Here is a 19,617-nt window from a genome sequence, read left to right on the forward strand (position 1 = left end):
TCAGTGGATAGAGCACCAGCCCTCGGACTGAAGGGTCCCAGGTTCGATTCCGGCCAAGGGCACATGCCCGGGATGTCGGCTTGATCCCCAGACGGGGGCGTGCAGGAGGCAGGTGATCCAAAATTCGCTCTCATCATGGATGTTTCTATCTCTCTCTCTCCTTCTCCCTTCCTCTCTGAAATCAATAAAAATATCTTAAAATCTATATATTTAAAAGCCTAACCAGTAGCTATGACGCACACTGACCACCAGGGGGCAGATGCTCAACGCACAGTCATGGAAACAAGGAACAGACTGATGAATCTCAGAGGGAAGAGGCGGGGAGGGCTGGCCTGGCCTGTGGGGATCGGGCCGAAACCGGCTCTCTGACATCCCCCGAGGGGTCCCGGATTGCGAGAGGGCACAGGCCAGGCCGAGGGACCCCACCGGTGCATGAATCCATGCACTGGGCCTCCAGTCATCCTATATAATAAAAGGGTAATATGCAAACTGACCCTCACAGCAGAACGACTGGGAATCACTGGTCACTATGACACACAGTGACCACCAGGGGGCAGACGCTCAATGCGGAAGCTGCTCCCCTGGTGGTCAGTGCGCTCCCACAGGGGGAGCTCTGCTCAGCCACAAGCCAGGCTGACGGCTGCCAGCACAGCGGTGGTGGTGGGAGCCTCTCCTGCCTCCTCAGCAGCACTAAGGATGTCCGACTGCAGCTTAGGCCTGCTCCCCGCTGGCAAGTGGACGTCCCCCGAGGGCTCCCGGGCTGCCAGAGGGATGTCTGACTGCCAGCTTGGGCCCGATCCCCCGGGGAGCAGGCCTAAGCCAGCAGGTGGACATCCCCCGAGGGCTCCCGGGCTGCGAGAGGGCACAGGCCGGGCTGAGGGACCCCCCCCGGGTGCACACATTTTTGTGCACCGGGCCTCTAGTCTGTAATAATAAAAGCATAAAATGCAAATTAGACCGGACGTCTTTCCGGGCGTCCTTCCGGATGAACCCCGGGCGGCGAGGGGAGCCTGGAACCTGGTGTCTCCTGTGGAAGGTCCACAGGCCCAGAGCAGAGACCTGGGAGCCAGGACAGGCCGTCCCCACCCCGTCTCAGCTCGCGCTCCCCCAATTCCCTGTGTCCCCAGCCGGCGTGATGATGGTCCCCCAGAGGCAGACGGAAGACGGGTTTGAGGAACACTTCGGCCTGAACTACCTGGGTCACTTCCTGCTCACCAACCTGCTCCTGGACACCCTGAGGGAGTCGGGGCGCCCCGGCCGCAGCGCCCGGGTGGTGAGCATGTCCTCGGCGACGCACTACGTCGGGGAGCTGGCCCTGGACGACCTTCAGAGCAGGTGGGTGCAGGGGGCGGGCCCCCGTCCATCCGTCCTGACAGCGATGCGGCGATTCAAGGTCAGCTGGCCCTGCAGACACTCTGACACTCCGGGCTCCGCCCTCCTGAGCAGATCGACGGTCGTTCATGTCACCAACCTTTTTCTTTGTTTTTTCTTTTGGTTTTTGTTCATCCTCACTGGCGGATATGTTCCCCAATACTTGACTTTTTTATTTTTTAAGTATATTTTTATTGATTTCAGAGAGGAAGGGAGAGCAAGAGAGAGACAGAAATATTGATGATGAGAGAGAATCACGGATCGGCGGCCTCCTGCACGCCCCCTACTGGGGATGGAGCCTGCAACCGAGACATGTGCTCTGACCGGGAATCGAACCCAGGACCCTTTAGTCTGTAGGCCGACGCTCTATCCACTGAGCCACACCAGCTAGGGCTGTTTATGTTTATTTTTTAAGTATATTTTTATTGATTTCAGAGAGGAAGGGAGAGGGAGGGGGAGAGAGAAAAAACATCCATGATGAGAGAGAATCACGGATCGGCTGCCTCCTGCACGCCCCCTACTGGGGATGGAGCCCGCAACCTGGGCATGTGCCCTTGACCATAATCGAACCCGGGACCCTTTAGTCTGCAGGCCGACGCTCTATCCACTGAGCCAAACTGGCTAGGTCTCCGTTAACTTTTTAGAGTGATTGGAGGAGAGAGAGAGAGAGAGAGAGAGAGAGAGAGAGAGAGAGAGAATCATTGATGTGAGAGAGACACATCAATCAGTTGCCCCCCTTCCCCCCCCCCCCCCGTGCATTCTGACCGGGAGCGGAGATCGAACCTGCAACCCAGGAATGTGCCCCTCAGTGGGAAATTTGACCCTACGACCCCTTGGTGCACGGGCGGATGCTCTAACCACTGAGCCACGCCACCCAGGGCACACCACCCATTTTTTTCCGAACCCGTCTCCTGGTGATAATTATAACGACGATATCTGCTCATTGGTTAACTGTGTTCCAATCCCACGTCGAAGCTCATTGCCCACAGCGGCCGGTTCATCCTTCATAGAACGTCTTGTAGACAAACACGCGAATCATCGCCATCATCTCGCACGTGGCGAGGCTGAAGAATGTGTTTTGCCTCTGGTGTCTTCCGACAGCTGTTAGGCAGTCATCAAACAGCCCAGGAAATGGGACCTCGGAACCGTTTAATAACTCTTTCACGTAGGCCCTGGCCGGCGTGGCTCAGTGGTTAGAGCATCGACCTGTGAACCAGGAGGTCAGGGTTCGATTCCTGGTCAAGGGCACATGCCCGGGTTGCAGGCTCAACCCCCAGTAGGGGGCGGGCAGGAGGCGGACAATCCATGATTCTCTCTCATCATCGATGTGTCTCTCTCTTCCTCTCCCTTCCTCTCTCTCCAAAATCAATAACAAAATCCTATATTAAAAAAAGCCTGATATGCTAAGTGTCCAGTCATTCGGTCGGCCATTCAACCAATCAAAGCGTAATATGCTAATGAGATGCTAAGGCCGCTCAACCACTCGCTATGATGTGCACTGACCACCAGGGGGCAGTCGACCGGTCGACCAGTGGCTATGACGTGCACTGACCACCAGGGGGCAGACATTCTGACCGGTAGGTGAGCTTGCTGCTGGGGGCCGGTCGATCGAGACTGAGCGAGACGGGCCGAACACGCCCTGGAGCCCTCCCAGGTCCCTTCCCGGCCCCGATCGTGCACCAGTGGGGTCCCTGGGCCTGGCCTGCTCCCTCTCGCAATCCTGGCTGAGGGATCCCCTCCCCAAATGCATGGATTTCGTGCACCGAGCGTCTAGTATTAAAAATAAAAAATTAAAAGGACAGGAAACACCCCTTGGGAATGCAGGAGGCGGTTGCAATGGACAAGGGGAGGGGGAATGTCATCGCGACTGGTCGACCAGTCGACTGCCCCCTGGTGGCCAGTGCACGTCATAGCGACTGGTCGATCGGTCGACCGTCTGCCCCCTGGTGGTCAGTGCACGTCATAGCGACTGGTCGATCGGTCGACCGTCTGCCCCCTGGTGGTCAGTGTACGTCATAGCGACTGGTCGACCCGTCGACTGTCTGCCCCCTGGTGGTCAGTGCACGTCACAGCGACTGGCCGGCCGGTCGACCGTCTGCCCCCTGGTGGTCAGTGCACGTCATAGCGACTGGCCGGCCAATCGACTGTCTGCCCCCTGGTGGTCAGTGCACGTCATAGCGACTGGTCGACCGGTCAGCCGTCTGCCCCCTGGTGGTCAGTGCACGTCATAGCGAGCAGCTGAGCGGCCCTAGCATGGGTAGGACGGAGGTTAGAACTCGGACTCGGCCAGGAACCGGCCCCAGGGCGACTCCTCCCCCCCGTCTTCTCGTAGGGGCGGCTACTCCCCGCACGGCGCCTACGCCCAGAGCAAGCTGGCCCTGGTCCTCTTCACCTACCACCTCCAGGGGCTGCTGGCCGCCCAAGGCAGCCACGTGACCGCCAACGTGGCCGACCCCGGCGTGGTCGACACCGACCTCTACAAGCACGTCTTCTGGGGCACCCGTCTGGTCAAGAAGCTGTTCGGCTGGTTGTTTTTCAAGGTAAACCTCCGACATATCTTTATTATTATTATTATTATTATTATTATTATTATTATTATCTTTTAATCGAGAGGAATAGAGAGAGAAACATCCATGAGGAGAGAGAATCATGGACCGGCCGCCTCCTGCACGCCCCCTACTGCTTGGGGATGGAGCCCGCAACCCGGGCCTGTGCCCCTGACCGGGAATCGAACCCGGGACCTCCTGGTTCCTAGGTGGACGCTCAACCCCTGAGCCACGCCGGCCGGGCACACCTCCGTTCTCTTTTCCTACGTCCACTAGGCCCCTCGTTTCTACCATCTGTCAATTCTGCAGAATAATTCCTCCTCGGAAAGCATTTCCCAAACGGTACCCCTGCCCCCTGTTTAATTTTGTAAACTTAATATGTACTTTCTTTTTAAATACACTTTTTTAAAAAAATATATTTTATTGATTTTTTTACAGAGAGGAAGGGAGAGGGAATAGAGAGTTAGAAACATCCATGAGAGAGAAACATCGATCAGCTGCCTCCTGCACGCCCCCCACTGGGGATGTGCCCGCAACCAAGGTACATGCCCTTGACCGGATTCGAACCCGGGTCCCTTGAGTCTGCAGGCCGACGCTCTATCCACTGAGCCACACCGGTTAGGGCAACATCACGAATTTTTATACGCACCTGCTTATCAAAATGAAAAAATGGCCTGGCCGGTGTGGCTCAGTGGTTGAGCATCGACCTAGGAACCAGGAGGTCCCGGGTTCGATTCCCGCTCAAGGACACAGGCCCGGGTTGCGGGCTCGATCCCCAGTGGGGGGCGTGCAGGGGGCAGCCGGTCCATGATCCTCTCTCGTCACGGATGTTTCTCTCTCTCCCTCTCTCCCTCTCCCTCCCTCTCTGACATCAATTAAAAATATTTAAAAAATTCAAAATAAAAGTAAATTAACACAAACTCGCGCTCGACGTAGGGGTCGGCGAGGTGGCCCACCCCCCAGCCTCCCACGTGGGTTGGTGGACCCAGGACGATGCTAAGTCGTACCCACCAGCAGGAACGTGAGCCGAGGTCCCCAATTCCTGCTCTGAGCGCTGATGGCCTGCACCCCCTCTTCCTCCTCCCCCCCAGACCCCCGACGAAGGAGCCTGGACCTCCGTCTACGCAGCCGTCACCCCCGACCTGGAGGGGGTGGGCGGGCGCTACCTGTACAACGAGACAGACGCCAGGTCCCTGGCCCTCACCTACGACCCACACCTGCAGCAAGAACTCTGGGCCAGGAGTTGCCAGATGACGGGCGTCAGAGACCGGACGCGGGACCCCTTCTCCGAATAGCTGCTCCCCGCATCGACGGACTTTTATTTGGGGGGGGGGGTCGGACAGGGCTGTGAGGGATCTCGGGTCTGCGTGTTTGACACCCGCCTGATCTCGGGGAGCCGTTCCCCAATAGCCTATAAGAGGTGGGGGTGTCTTTCCGGGAAGTCTCGCAGCCAAAGACACGCTGGGTGTCACCCCCCGAGACCGAGGGATTCTGCCTTAAATCTTAGGGTGACAAAGTGCCAAATTGTGACAGGTGCCTGAATGATTAAACCCTTTTCCCTGAAAGTATGGGTGTCTCTGCCGGGCACAGAGCGGACGCGTGGGATTGGGTAGCAACGTTCCGCATGAGATGAACACGGTTTTTTTATATATATATACATGCTAGAGGCCTGGTGCACGAAATTCGTGCACCAGTGGGGTCCCTCGGCCTGGCCTGCGGGATCGGGGCCGAAACCGGCTCCCCGACATCCCCCGAGGGGTCCCGGATGGCGAGAGGGCGCAGGCCAGGCCGAGGGACCCCACTGGTGCACGATCGGGGCCGGGGAGGGTCCGCGGGAGGTTGGCCAGCCAGGGAGGGACCATAGGAGGGCTCCAGGGCGTGTCCGGCTCATCTCGCTCAGTCCCCGATCGGCCGGACCCCAGCAGCAAGCTCACCTACCAGTGGAAACGTCTGCCCCCTGCTGGTCAGTGCACGTCACAGCGACTGGTCGACCGGCCGACGGTCTGCCCCCTGGTGGTCAGTGCACGTCATAGCGACTGGTCGACCCGTCGACTGTCTGCCCCCTGGTGGTCAGTGCACGTCATAGCGACGTGTCGACCTGTCGACTGTCTGCCCCCTGGTGGTCAGTGCACGTCACAGCGACTGGTCGACCCGTCGACTGTCTGCCCCCTGGTGGTCAGTGCACGTCACAGCGACTGGTCGACCGGTCGGCTGTCTGCTCCCTGGTGGTCAGTGCACGTCATAGCGACTGGTCGACCGGTCGGCTGTCTGCCCCCTGGTGGTCAGTGCACGTCATAGCGACATCCATGAGGAGAGAGAATCATGGATCGGCTGCCTCCTGCTCGCCCCCTACTGGCAGGTGTCCTGACCGGGAATCGAACCGTGACCTCCCGGTTCACAGATCGATGCTCAACCACTGAGCCACACCGTTCAGGCAAAGATGAGCATATGTGACACTATCTTTTATATATCATATATTTTTACTGATTTCAGAGAAGTAGACAGAGAGAGAAACATCCATGAGGAGAGAGAATCATGGACCGGCCGCCTCCTGCACGCCCCCTTCTGGGGATGGAGCCCGCAACCCGGGCATGTGCCCTTGACCGGGAATCGAACCCGGGACCCCCTGGTTCCTAGGTGGACACTCCACCACTGAGCCACACCGGCCGGGCTAAACAGAATTGTTTTCTATTTTTTCTTCCACCTTTTTTTCCTAGTGTATGTCTCCAGCACAGCTTTTTGGGGGGGTGGCAGGGGGGTCGGGGGGGGCCTTCTCTGACACTTCTGAGTTCAGTCTCACAGATGCACGCCACCTGGCCAAAGCCATTATTTCCGAATGAGTCCGTGCGGCCAAGGGCGTGTTGGTGATTCCAGATGGCTCAGCCCTTACTTGTCATTTTTTATTATAATTTTTTTCTTTTTTTTTTTTTTGTCCCCAGAAGGGCAACCTGACAGAAATGCGCATTTCTAAGCTCAAGCCGGTTCAGGACAAGAGGTGCCTCCAGAGAGAGACACCCTGGCTGGTGGAAGGGAAATTAAACGGAGAGAAAATTAAACCACGTTCCCTTCGAGTTTCATCGATTTATTCCCAAGGAGCCAGGGACTGACAGCTCAACAGAGGACTGTGCGGGAAGTGGATATTTTTTCCGGAGGCTCAAGCCAGACCCATTAGAGGCGGTCCCATTCAACCAATCAAAGCGTAATATGCTAATGATATGCTAAGGCCGCTCAACCGCTCGCTATGACGTGCACTGACCACCAGGGGGCAGACAGTCAACTGGTCGACCAGTCGCTATGACGTGCACTGACCACCAGGGGGCAGTCAACTGGTAGACCAGCTGCTATGACGTGCACTGACCACCAGGGGGCAGACAGTCAACTGGTGACCAGTCGCTATGACGTGCACTGACCACCAGGGGGCAGACAGTCAACTGGTGACCAGTCGCTATGACGTGCACTGACCACCAGGGGGCAGACAGTCAACTGGTGACCAGTCGCTATGACGTGCACTGACCACCAGGGGGCAGTCAACTGGTCGACCAGCTGCTATGACGTGCACTGACCACCAGGGGGCAGTCAACTGGTCGACCAGCTGCTATGACGTGCACTGGCCACCAGGGGGCAGACAGTCGACTGGATTAAGCCCCCCCAAAAAGCATTAGATCAGTGTCTTTCGAGGATAAAGACAGTTGCAGGCTCACCCCCAGGCCCTGATCGGGGCGCGTGCAGGAGGCCACCAATGGATGTGTGTCTCTCTCACATCCACGTTTCTCTCTCTGTGTCTCTCTCTAGAAATATCAACGGAGCCCTGGCCAGTGTGGCTCAGTGGATAGAGCGTCGGCCTGCGGACGGAAGGGTCCCGGGTTCGATTCCCGGTCAGGGGCATGTACCTTGGTTGCGGGCACATTCCCAGTGGGGGGCGTGCAGGAGGCAGCCGATCGATGCGTCTCTCTCATCATCGATGTTTCTAACCCTCTATCCCTCTCCCTTCCTCTCTGTAAAAAAAAAAAAAAATCAATAATATATATTTAAAAATTAATTATTAATTAAAATAAAAATCAATGGGAAAAATATCCTCCAGTGAGGACTCGCAAAAATAAGACGTATGTTTTGGCTCAAGATAAATGCACAAAAATTCCAAAAAAAAATTTTTTTTTATATATATTTATTGATTTTTTACAGAGAATAAGGGAGAGGGATAGAGAGTTAGAAACATCGATGAGAGAGAAACATCGATCAGCTGCCTCCTGCACGCCCCCCGCCGGGGATGTGCCAACAACCCAGCTCCATGCCCTTGACCGGGATTCGAACCCGGGACCCTTCCGTCCGCAGGCCGGCGCTCTATCCACTGAGCCACACCGGTTCGGCCAAAAAAAATTTTTTAAAAAAAGAAATACGTAATTTGAAAAAGAAAGAAATTGAAAATATAAATAAATGTGGGATGTTTTCTGCGCCAGGTCAGGAGATGATAGCGTATTTCGCGAGACAGGCTGCCAGGCCCACACCCTGGGCACCTGGGGCTGGTGGTTAGCCGGGATGGGTCGCTGGGAGGATGCACTCACACTCTCTCCCGGGTCCGAGGAGTGGAAATGAGACAGGACCCGCCGGGCTGTGAAAACCCGTCGCCGTAGCTGCCACCATCATCCCTTTCTTGCAGGAAGGAGGCATTCCATTCAGTTCAAAGGAGGCAACGAAATGATGGGGTGGGGAGCTATGTCTGCACCCTGGTCACACATGGGCCTCTGGGCGTCACACACCACGTCTATTGCCTGTGGTGTTCCTTTTAATATGTATTTTTTTTTATTGATTTCAGAGAAGAAGGGAGAGGGAGAGAGAGAGAGAGACACATCCAGGATGAGAGAGAATCATGGACCGGCCGCCTCCCGCACGCCCCCCGACTGGGGAATGGAGCCCGCCACCCGGGCCTGTGCCCTTGACCGGGAATCGAACCCGGGACCCTCCAGTCCGCAGGCCGACGCTCTACCCACTGAGCCACACCGGCCGGCCATCATCTTGGCCCATGAAGACAGAGGTCATCATGATTAATCATTGTTGTCTCAGGGGTTGGCTGCCTGCCATCAGCTCATCCGGATGCATCATGATCCGAGCTCTGTGCGCCCTGCAAGCCGCCCCTCTACCCCCCCCCCACCCCACCCTCCCCCCAGCCCTGGGCACAGGCTGAACCCTCTGTGCCAGCGACTCAGCTCAGCCATCTCCGTAATCCGATTACCTTTGGATCCTCAGCCCCAGGGGATAAAACCAGTGACCCGTGTAGGACAGATCGGATGGGACCCATCCAGGTCAGAGCTTGGAGGGGTGCGTGTCTGTGTGCAAAACGCAGGCTCCTCGATCGAAAAATTATGGAAAAAATGGCCCGGCCGGTGTGGGTCGGTGGTTAGAGCGTCGACCTAGGAACCAGGGGGTCACAGGTTCGATTCCCGGTCAAGGGCACAGGCCCGGGTTGCAGGCTCCATCCCCAACCAGTAGGGGGGGTGCGGGAGGCAGCTGGTCCATGATTCTCTCTCCTCATGAATGTCTCTCTCCTTTCCTCTCTGAAATCAATACAAATATATATATTTAAATTTTAAAATTTTTTTAAAATATATTTTTATTGATTTTTTACAGAGAGGAAGGGAGAGGGATAGAGAGTGAGAAACATCGATGATGAGAGAGAAACATCGATCAGCTGCCTCCTGCACGCCCCCCACTGGGGATGTGCCAACAATCCAGGTCCATGCCCTTGACTGGAATTGAACCCGGGACCCTTCAGTCCGCAGGCCGACGCTCTATCCACTGAGCCACACCGGTTTCGGCTATTTATTATTATTTTTATCATCCTCACTCAAGGATCAATTTCATTTTTTTTATAACTTCCTTTCTGGTTGTTTCCAGACATCGCTTGGCTGGATGTTTAACAGAGAGTGGAGAGAGCTGTATTTTTTAAAAATATATATATTTTTGTTGATTTCAGAGAGAAAGGGAGAGGGAGAGAGAAACTCCCATGATGAGAGAGAATCAGGGATCGGCTGCCTCCTGCACGCCCCCTACTGGGGATCGAGCCCAAAACCCGGGCATGTGCCCTTGACCGGGATTCGAACCCATGACCCTTGAGTCCACAGGCCGACGCTCTATCCACTGAGCCACACCGGCCAGGGCCCAATAATTTAAATTTAAAAAGAGAGAGGCCCCAATCTACGAGGTAGGACATGGGGTGGACTCTAAGGCATCCAACCTCCGTGAGTCGCCTCCCCCCCCACTCCGGGCGGATCCGGCGGAAATTATAGCTCCCAAAACAGGCGATTTCCCCATTTGCAAAGACGCGGTGTTTGCCAAAGCCCAGCTAATTGCGCCTCCGGATCCGCGTCTGACTCACCAGGGCGCCTCGTTGGGGCCTAATTGGGGAACGTGCGCGACGGCGTCTATTTCTGAAAACGCCTCATTTTCTGTGTGTGTGAGTGTACTCATTTCTGACATGTCTCATTTTTTTTTTCATCCGGATATGCAGAAAGTAAAAAAAAAATAAAATTGGCCAGGCCGGTGTGGCTCAGTGGGTAGAGCGTCGGCCTGCGGACGGAAGGGTCCCGAGTTCGAATCCCGGTCAAGGGCACAGGCCCGGGTTGTGGGCTCAACCCCCAGGAGGGGGCGTGCAGGAGGCGGCCGGTCCATGATTCTCTCTCATCATCGATGTTTCTCTCTCTCTCTCTCCCTTCCTCGCTGAAATCAATCCTATAGAATAAAAGGCTAATATGTAAATAGTCCCCTCGAACAGGAGTTCGTCCAGGGGGCGGGGCGCCCCTCTCCGGCCAGCCCGGATCGGGGCAGGCCCGCAGGACCTCACCCGTGCACGAATTCATGCACTGGGGCCTCTAGTAAAAATATATGAAAAAAACAAAATTAAATTAAAATTAAATAAGATAAAATAGAGACACACGCACCATTTGTGTTGTACGTCTCCTAACCAGGCTCCTTGCTTGGTTTTCATCAGGGGAGGTTTGGCTGAGGCCGGAAAGAGGGGGGAAAAGGCGGGTGGGGTGTGGGCTGGCCAGTGTGGGTCAGTGGTTAGAGCGCCAACCTAGGAACCAGGAGGTCCTGGGTTCGATTCCCGGACAAGGGCACATGCCCGGGTTGTGGGCTCGATCCCCAGTAGGGGGCGTGCAGAATCGAACCCGGGACCCTTCAGCCCTCGGGCTGACGCTCCATCCACTGAGCCACACCAGCCAGGGCCGGAGCCCAGACTCTTCCTGGCAGCGTGGAGTCAACACGTCTTGGAGAACCAGGCCCCTTCCCTCCACGCTGGGGAGGCAGCCTGTCTGCTCAAATGAAGGGGTGACATTTGGACCAGAGCCTGGGTCCCTGAGCCTTTGAAGAGCCAACCTGGATCTCTCTGCAGGCTGGGATGTGGGGTGCATGTCGGGGGGGGGGGTTCATCTAGCGGAGACAGGTAGCCACCCCGTGAGAAGGGCACTGAACCTCTAAGTCTGACATTTCCTGGAGGCAGACACACTCCAGTGAGCAGCCCTGGCTCCCCAAGGAGGCCTGAAGGTCATGGCTAACTCCCCCAGAAGGGGGTGACTCAACGCTTCCTTCCAGGGCTGCAGAGACGCAGATAAAACCCTGAACCCCAAAGTGTGAAACGTCCACGTTTGAACATGGGGGTAGGGGCCCCGGCTGGTGTGGCTCAGTGGATAGAGCGTCGGCCTGCGGACTGAAGGGTTCCGGGTTCGATTCCCGGTCAAGGGAAGGTAATCAGTATGAGAGCAGGTGCCCCCCCCCCAAACCCCGCCTTTGTGCAGAGGATATAGAATCTGGGGTGTTCTCCAGCCCAGGGCCTCCTCACCCTGCAGACCCGTGGCTGCAAGCCCTCGGCCAGACAGAAAACTTTGGGTAATAACGATGTATCCACACCCCGCCGGCCTGTGTGGCTCAGTGGTTGGGCATCGATCGACCTGTGAACCAGGAGGTCCCGGGTTCGATTCCCAGTCAAGGGCACAGGCCCGGGTTGCAGGCTCGATCCCCAGTGGGGGGCGTGCGGGAGGCGGCCGATCCATGATTCTCTCTCATCATGGATGTTTCTATCTATATCTTCTCCCTTCCTCTCTCTGAAACCAATAAAAAAAAATTATATATTTTTTAAAAAAGGACATATTCCCGGGTTGTTGGCTCCATCCCCAGTGGGGGGCGTGCAGGAGGCAGCCGAGCCATGATTCTCTCTCATCATTAATCTCTCTCTCTCTCTCCCTTCTTCTCTGAAATCCATAAAAAAAATATATTTAAACACATTTTTTTCAACCCCAGGGCAGGGATGTGGGTGCTGGGACAGGGAGGCGTTCTCCTGGGGCAGCTACTGATGTGTACCTGCCGGCCCCCCAGCACCCCCGGACCCCAGGACCCCGACTCAGTGGCTGACTATTAACGAGGACCCCCCTCGGGCCCCATGAAAGAGAGGCCTCAGCTAATGAGCAGGCTAATGAGGAGGCAGGAGATGCGTTCAATCAAAGGTCAAGTTTCAGGGCAGGGGGTGGCAAACGGATCCCCCGCTGGGACCCCAAAGACCCCCTCGATCTCCCCAGTTCACGGTCAGCGAAGGTCACGGCCTTTGATTTAAAAAGTGTGGGACTTGCCCTGACCGGTGTGGCTCAGTGGATAGAGCTTCGGCCTGCATGCAGACTGAAGGGTCCTGGGTTCGATTCCCGGCCAAGGGCATGGACCTTGGTTGCGGGCACGTCCTCAGTGGGGCATGTGCAGGAGGCAGCTGATCGATGTTTCTTTCTCATCGATGTTTCTAACTCTCTAACCCTCTCCCTTCCTCTCTGTAAAAAAAATAAATAAAATATATATATTTTTAAAAAATACAATAAAAAGTATGGGAGTTGCCACCCCCAGAGTCTGACCCAAGGGTCCTCCTCCCATCTCCCCAGTCCTGAACTGACAGCATCATTCAGACATGCATGGAATTTCCAGAAATGTCTGTTACCTACCAATGCAACCATCCATTGCGGTTTTTGTATTTCTTTTTAAAATAGATTTTTATGGATTTCAGAGAGGAAGGGAGAGGGAGAGAGAGAGAGAGAGAGACATCCATAAGGCGAGAGAATCATGGACCGGCTGCCTCCTGCATGCCCCACACTGGGGATCGAGCCCACAACCCAGGCATGTGCCCTTGACCGGGAATCGAACCCGGGACCCTTCAGTCCGCAGGCCCATGCTCTATCCACTGAGTCAAACCTGCGAGGTCTGGTTTGTAAATTATTAGCATAGTTGTTTTTTTAAAAAAATATATTTTATTGATTTTTTTACAGAGAGAAAGGGAGAAGGATAGAGTTAGAAACATCGATGAGAGAGAAACATCGATCAGCTGCCTCCTGCACACCCCCCACTGGGGATGTGCCCGCAACCCAGGTACATGCCCTTGACCGGAATCGAACCCGGGACCCTTCAGTCCGCAGGCCGACACTCTATCCACTGAGCCACACCAGTCAGGGCTAGCATAGTTTTTTGTTTTATTCAAAGGGGAGAGGGAGGCTGCCAAAATGTCCTGCAAGCAACATGTATTTAAAAAGAAAGAAGAGAGAGAGAGAGAGAGAGAGAGAGAGAGAGAGAGAGAGAGAGAGAGAGAGAGAGAAGAAAGGAAGGAAGGAGGGAGGGAGGGAGGGAGCGAGGGAAGAAAAGAAAAGAAAAGAAAAGAAAAAAAGAAAAGAAAAGAAAAAAAGAAAAGAAAAGAAAAGAAAAGAAAAGAAAAGAAAAGAAAAGAAAAGAAAAGAAAAGAAAAGAAAAGAAAAGAAAAGAAAAGAAAAGAAAAGAAAAGAAAAGAAAAGAAAAGAAAAAAGAAGAAAAGAATGAGTTTCCAAGGAGAAGGCTGGTTGACCAGCTGGCTGAGGATTTGATGGAGCAACAGCGCCCTCTGCTGTCCGTGATTATAATTGTTCCTTCACAGCTTGGTCACATCTACTGGGATGTGAGGGGCAGAGGGGACAGGGGACATCTAAGGGGCGCATTCCAGAAAGCGCTGCATGAGGGGAGACCGATAATTCCCCCAGATGCCCAGGTCCTGCTCCCCTACAACACAATAGAATAGAGCAGCGGTTCTCAACCTTCTGTCCCCTAAGATACAGCTCCCCATGCTGTGGGGACCCCCAACCATAACATTATTCTCGTGGCTGCGTCATCGCCGTCATGTGGCTGCTGTGATGAATCGTCATGGAAACATCTGATCTGCAGGATGGATTTTCATGGTGACACATTGGAACATCATGAAAGCACAGTGATCAATCACAAAAACAATATGTGATTATAGGTGTGTTTTCCGACGGTCTGAGGCGACCCCTGTGAAAGGGCCGTCCGACCCCCCAAGGGGTCGCGACCCACAGGTTGAGAACCTCTTGAATAGAGTGAAGTGGAATGAAATGGAATGATAGAAAATAATTTTTTTTAAAAAGAAAACAAGCCAGGTAGCATGGCTCAGGGGTTGAGCGTCGACCTGTGAACCAGGAGGTCACGGTTCGATTCCCGGTCAAGGGCACATGCCCAGGTTGTGGGCTCGATCCCCAGTAGGGGGCATGCAGGAGGCAGCCGATCCATGATTCTCTCTCATCATGGATGTTTCTCTCTCCCTCTCCCTTCCTCTCTGAAATAAATTAAAGTAGATAGATGACAGATGATAGATAGATAGATAGATAAATGATAGATATAGATGATAGATATCTAGATAGATAGATGATAGATATCTAGATAGATAGATAGATAGATAGATAGATAGATAGATAGATGATAGATATACATGATAGATATCTAGATAGATAGATATATAGAGATAGATAGATAGAGTTCTACATTGTCTGGCTGGTGTTGCTCAGTGGTTGAACCAGGAGGTCAGGGTTTGATTCCCTGACCAAGGGCACAGGCCCGGGTTGCGGGCTCCATCCCCAGTAGGGGGTGTGCAGGAGGCAGCCGGTCCATGATTCTCTCTCATCATTCATGTTTCTCTGTCTCTCTCCCTCTCCCTTCCCCTCTGGCATCAAAAAACAATAATGAATCGATTACAAAAAATAATGAATAAATAAAACAAGGCAATACCCAGAATGTGAAGCAACTGTCAGCAACTGTCCACAGAAACCCCAAGTCACTGGCTAGACAAGCGTGCAAAACAAGACACATAGCCGAGGCCATCAGTCTATTGACTATTCTTTTTAAATATTTTTTTTATTGATTTCTGAGAAGAAGGGAGAGGGAGGGAGAGAGAAACATCAACAATGAGAGAGAATCATGGACCGGCCGCCTCCTGCACGCCCCCTACTGGGGATGGAGCCCGCAACCCGGGCCTGTGCCTTTGACCGGAATCGAACCCGGGACCCCTCAGTCCGCAGGCTGATACTCTATCCACTGAGCCACACCAGCTAGGGCTAACTGACTGTTTCTTTAAATATATTTTTATTGATTTCAGAGATGAAAGGAGGGAGAGAGAAGCATGGATCGGCCGCCTCCTGCACACCCCCTACTGCGGATGGAGCCCACAACCTGGGCATGTGCCCTTGACCGGGAATCGAACCCTGACCTCCTGATTCCTAGGTCAACACTCAACCAACCCCTGAGACACGCCGGTGACTACTTTTGCGTGTCAATAGCAGCAGCACACCCGTAGGGGGCGCTACTTCCTGGCCAGGATGGCGCCGTACGTGCCCGGGGTCCTCTTGCACTGCACGTCCCTGAAGCCGGCCACAGCCAGGAGAGCCCGGTACTGGGCGGGGGTCCGCTCCCGGCCGTCCGTCTGCACCAGCATGTTCAGCGAGTACAGCTGTGTGGTCAGAGGTCCCCGCCCGTCGGGGTCCAGGAGGCTCTCGACGACCAGGACCCCACCACCTGCCACAGGGAGAGACAGGATGAGTGAGGGACAAACAAGACGGAGGCAAAGAAATTAAAATACATTTATTTTCTTTTCATTTTAATTTAATTTTATTGTGTAAAGTATTACAAACAGCCCTGGCTGGTGTGGCTCAGTGGATAGAGTGCCGGCCTGCGGACTGAAGGGTCCCGGGTTCGATTCCGGTCAAGGGCATGTACCTGGGTTGCGGGCACATCCCCAGTAGGGGGCGTGCAGGAGGCAGCCGATCGATGTTTCTAACTCTCTATCCCTCTCCCTTCCTCTCTGTAAAAAAATCAAGAAAATATATTTCTTTAAAAATAAAAAAAATAAAATATTACCTTTCAGTCCACAGGCCGACGCTCTATCCACTGAGCCACACCACCCAGGGTCCATTAATAATTCTTTTTTTAAATATTTTTTTTATTGATTTTTTACAGAGAGGAAGGGAGAGGGCTAGAGACTCAGAAACATCGATGAGAGAGAAACGTCGATCAGTTGCCTCCTGCACACCCCCCACTGGGGATGTGCCCGCAACCAAGGTCCATGCCCTTGACCGGAATCGAACCCGGGACCCTTGAATCCGCAGGCCGACACTCTATCCACTGAACCACACCGGTCAGGGCTAGCATAGTTTTTTGTTTTTTTCAAAGGGGAGAGGGAGGCTGCCAAAATGTCCTGCAAGCAACATGTATTTAAAAAAAAAGAAGAGAGAGAGAGAGAGAGAGAGAGAGAGAGAGAGAGAGAGAGAGAGAGAAGAAAGGAAGGAAGGAGGGAGGGAGGGAAGAAAAGAAAAGAAAAGAAAAGAAAAGAAAAGAAAAGAAAAGAAAAGAAAAGAAAAGAAAAGAAAAGAAAAGAAAAGAAGAAAAGAAAAGAAAAGAAAAGAAAAGAATGAGTTTCCAAGGAGAAGGCTGGTTGACCAGCTGGCTGAGGATTTGATGGAGCAACAGCGCCCTCTGCTGTCCGTGATTATAATTGTTCGTTCACAGCTTGGTCACATGTACTGGGATGTGAGGGGCAGAGGGGACAGGGGACATCTAAGGGGCGCATTCCAGAAAGCGCTGCATGAGGGGAGACCAATAATTCCCCCAGATGCCCAGGTCCTGCTCCCCTACAACACAATAGGATAGAGCAGCGGTTCTCAACCTTCTGTCCCCTAAGATACAGCTCCCCATGCTGTGGGGACCCCCAACCATAACATTATTCTCGTGGCTACGTCATCGCCGTCATGTGGCTGCTGTGATGAATCGTCATGGAAACATCTGATCTGCAGGATGGATTTTCATGGTGACACATCGAACATCATGAAAGCACAGTGATCAATCACAAAAACAATATGTGATTATAGGTGTGTTTTCCGACAGTCTGAGGCGACCCCTGTGAAAGGGCCGTCCGACCCCCCAAGGGGTCGCGACCCACAGGTTGAGAACCTCTTGAATAGAGTGAAGGGGAATGAAATGGAATGATAGGAAATAATTTTTTTAAAAAAGAAAACAAGCCAGGTAGCATGGCTCAGGGGTTGAGCGTCGACCTGTGAACCAGGAGGTCACGGTTCGATTCCCGGTCAAGGGCACGTGCCCGGGTTGTGGGCTTGATCCCCAGTAGGGGGCATGTGGGAGGCAGCTGGTCCATGATTCTCTCTCATCACTGATGTTTCTCTCTCCCTCTCCCTTCCTCTCTGAAATAAATTAAAGTAGATAGATGACAGATGATAGATAGATAGATAGATAGATAGATAGATAGATAGATAGATAGATGATAGATAGATAGATAGATGATAGATATAGATGATAGATATCTAGATATCTAGATAGATAGATAGATGATAGATATACATGATAGATATCTAGATAGATAGATATATAGAGATAGATAGATAGAGTTCTACATTGTCTGGCTGGTGTTGCTCAGTGGTTGAACCAGGAGGTCAGGGTTTGATTCCCTGACCAAGGGCACAGGCCCGGGTTGCGGGCTCCATCCCCAGTAGGGGGCGCGCAGGAGGCAGCCGGTCCATGATTCTCTCTCATCATTCATGTTTCTCTGTCTCTCTCCCTCTCCCTTCCCCTCTGGCATCAAAAAACAATAATGAATCGATTACAAAAAATAATGAATAAATAAAACAAGGCAATACCCAGAATGTGAAGCAACTGTCAGCAACTGTCCACAGAAACCCCAAGTCACTGGCTAGACAAGCGTGCAAAACAAGACACGTAGCCGAGGCCATCAGTCTATTGACTATTCTTTTTAAATATTTTTTTTATTGATTTCAGAGAAGAAGGGAGAGGGAGGGAGAGAAACATCAACAATGAGAGAGAATCATGGACCGGCCGCCTCCTGCACGCCCCCTGCTGGGGATGGAGCCCACAACCCGGGCATGTGCCCTTGACCGGGAATCGAACCCTGACCTCCTGATTCCTAGGTCAACACTCAACCAACCCCTGAGACACGCCGGTGACTACTTTTGCGTGTCAATAGCAGCAGCACACCCGTAGGGGGCGCTACTTCCTGGCCAGGATGGCGCCGTACGTGCCCGAGGTCCTCTTGCACTGCACGTCCCTGAAGCCGGCCACAGCCAGGAGAGCCCGGTACTGGGCGGGGGTCCGCTCCCGGCCGTCCGTCTGCACCAGCATGTTCAGCGAGTACAGCTGTGTGGTCAGAGGTCCCCGCCCGTCGGGGTCCAGGAGGCTCTCGACGACCAGGACCCCACCACCTGCCACAGGGAGAGACAGGATGAGTGAGGGACAAACAAGACGGAGGCAAAGAAATTAAAATACATTTACTTTCTTTTCATTTTAATTTAATTTTATTGTGTAAAGTATTACAAACAGCCCTGGCTGGTGTGGCTCAGTGGATAGAGTGCCGGTCTGCGGACTGAAGGGTCCCGGGTTCGATTCCGGTCAAGGGCATGTACCTGGGTTGCGGGCACATCCCCAGTAGGGGGCGTGCAGGAGGCAGCCGATCGATGTTTCTAACTCTCTATCCCTCTCCCTTCCTCTCTGTAAAAAAATCAAGAAAATATATTTCTTTAAAAATAAAAAAATAAAATATTACCTTTCAGTCCACAGGCCGACGCTCTATCCACTGAGCCACACCACCCAGGGTCCATTAATAATTCTTTTTTTTAATATTTTTTTTATTGATTTTTTACAGAGAGGAAGGGAGAGGGCTAGAGACTCAGAAACATCGATGAGAGAGACACATCGATCAGCTGCCTCCTGCACCCCCCCCCCCACTGGGGATGTGCCCGCAACCAAGGTACATGCCCTTGGCCGGAATCGAACCCGGGACCCTTGAATCCGCAGGCCGACACTCTATCCATTGAGCCACACCAGTCAGGGCTTCATTAATAATTCTTTATCCCTTTTGGCCTCGTCCATTCCTCCTTCGCCAACCCTAACAGTTTCCAATATCCATGGACTTTAGCATGAACAGGCCACAGGGGACATTCGGGGGGGGGGGTCCCCAGCCCACCCACAGGCTATGACCATGGCCTCCTGGATCTTCAGATGGATGGATCTCAAGGGACATCCAAGGCAGCGTCCCCCCCACACACACACAGAGACTGTGCCCAGGTCCCTTGGGCCTCCTGATGGATGATCGGGCCTCACAGGACACCTGGGACCGTGGCCCCACCCCCCACCCCCCACCTACCGGGCTTGCAGGCCTCATGGATTCTCGCCAGCAGGTGAGAGCATCTCTCATCGGGCCAGTCATGTAGGACCCGGGCCAGGATGTAGAGATCGGCCTCCGGGAGGGGGTCCTTAAAGAAATCGCCTGAAACACAGGGTAGGGGTCTCAGGGTCAGCCCTGGATGCAATCCCACTGGACCGGACCAATGGAAAG

General features: G+C 53.5%; 2 protein-coding genes across 3 annotated transcripts in view; one reads left to right on the forward strand and one right to left on the reverse strand.

Moving 5' to 3' along the window:
- The window catches only part of DHRSX (dehydrogenase/reductase X-linked), a 31,359-nt gene extending 25,877 nt beyond the window's left edge, over nucleotides 1-5,482 (forward strand). The window contains exons 5-7 of the mRNA XM_059680010.1: nucleotides 1,128-1,335; nucleotides 3,704-3,911; nucleotides 5,009-5,482. Of these exons, the coding sequence (XP_059535993.1) occupies nucleotides 1,128-1,335; nucleotides 3,704-3,911; nucleotides 5,009-5,212 (620 nt within the window). The 3' untranslated portion in view covers nucleotides 5,213-5,482. The remainder of the gene's footprint in view (nucleotides 1-1,127; nucleotides 1,336-3,703; nucleotides 3,912-5,008) is intronic.
- Nucleotides 5,483-18,063: 12,581 nt separating this feature from the next.
- Nucleotides 18,064-19,617, reverse strand: part of ASMT (acetylserotonin O-methyltransferase) — an 11,365-nt gene continuing 9,811 nt past the window's right edge. The window contains exons 7-8 of one of the 2 annotated variants that reach the window (XM_059678795.1): nucleotides 19,426-19,548; nucleotides 18,064-18,484 (exon numbers count right to left, since the gene is read on the reverse strand). In XM_059678795.1, coding sequence (XP_059534778.1) covers nucleotides 18,273-18,484; nucleotides 19,426-19,548 — 335 coding nt within the window. In that variant the 3' untranslated portion in view covers nucleotides 18,064-18,272. The remainder of the gene's footprint in view (nucleotides 18,485-19,425; nucleotides 19,549-19,617) is intronic. The other variant, XM_059678794.1, reaches the window with a different exon arrangement.

The sequence above is a fragment of the Myotis daubentonii genome, chromosome X, assembly GCF_963259705.1.
Source record: "Myotis daubentonii chromosome X, mMyoDau2.1, whole genome shotgun sequence".
Lineage (NCBI taxonomy): Eukaryota > Metazoa > Chordata > Mammalia > Chiroptera > Vespertilionidae > Myotis > Myotis daubentonii.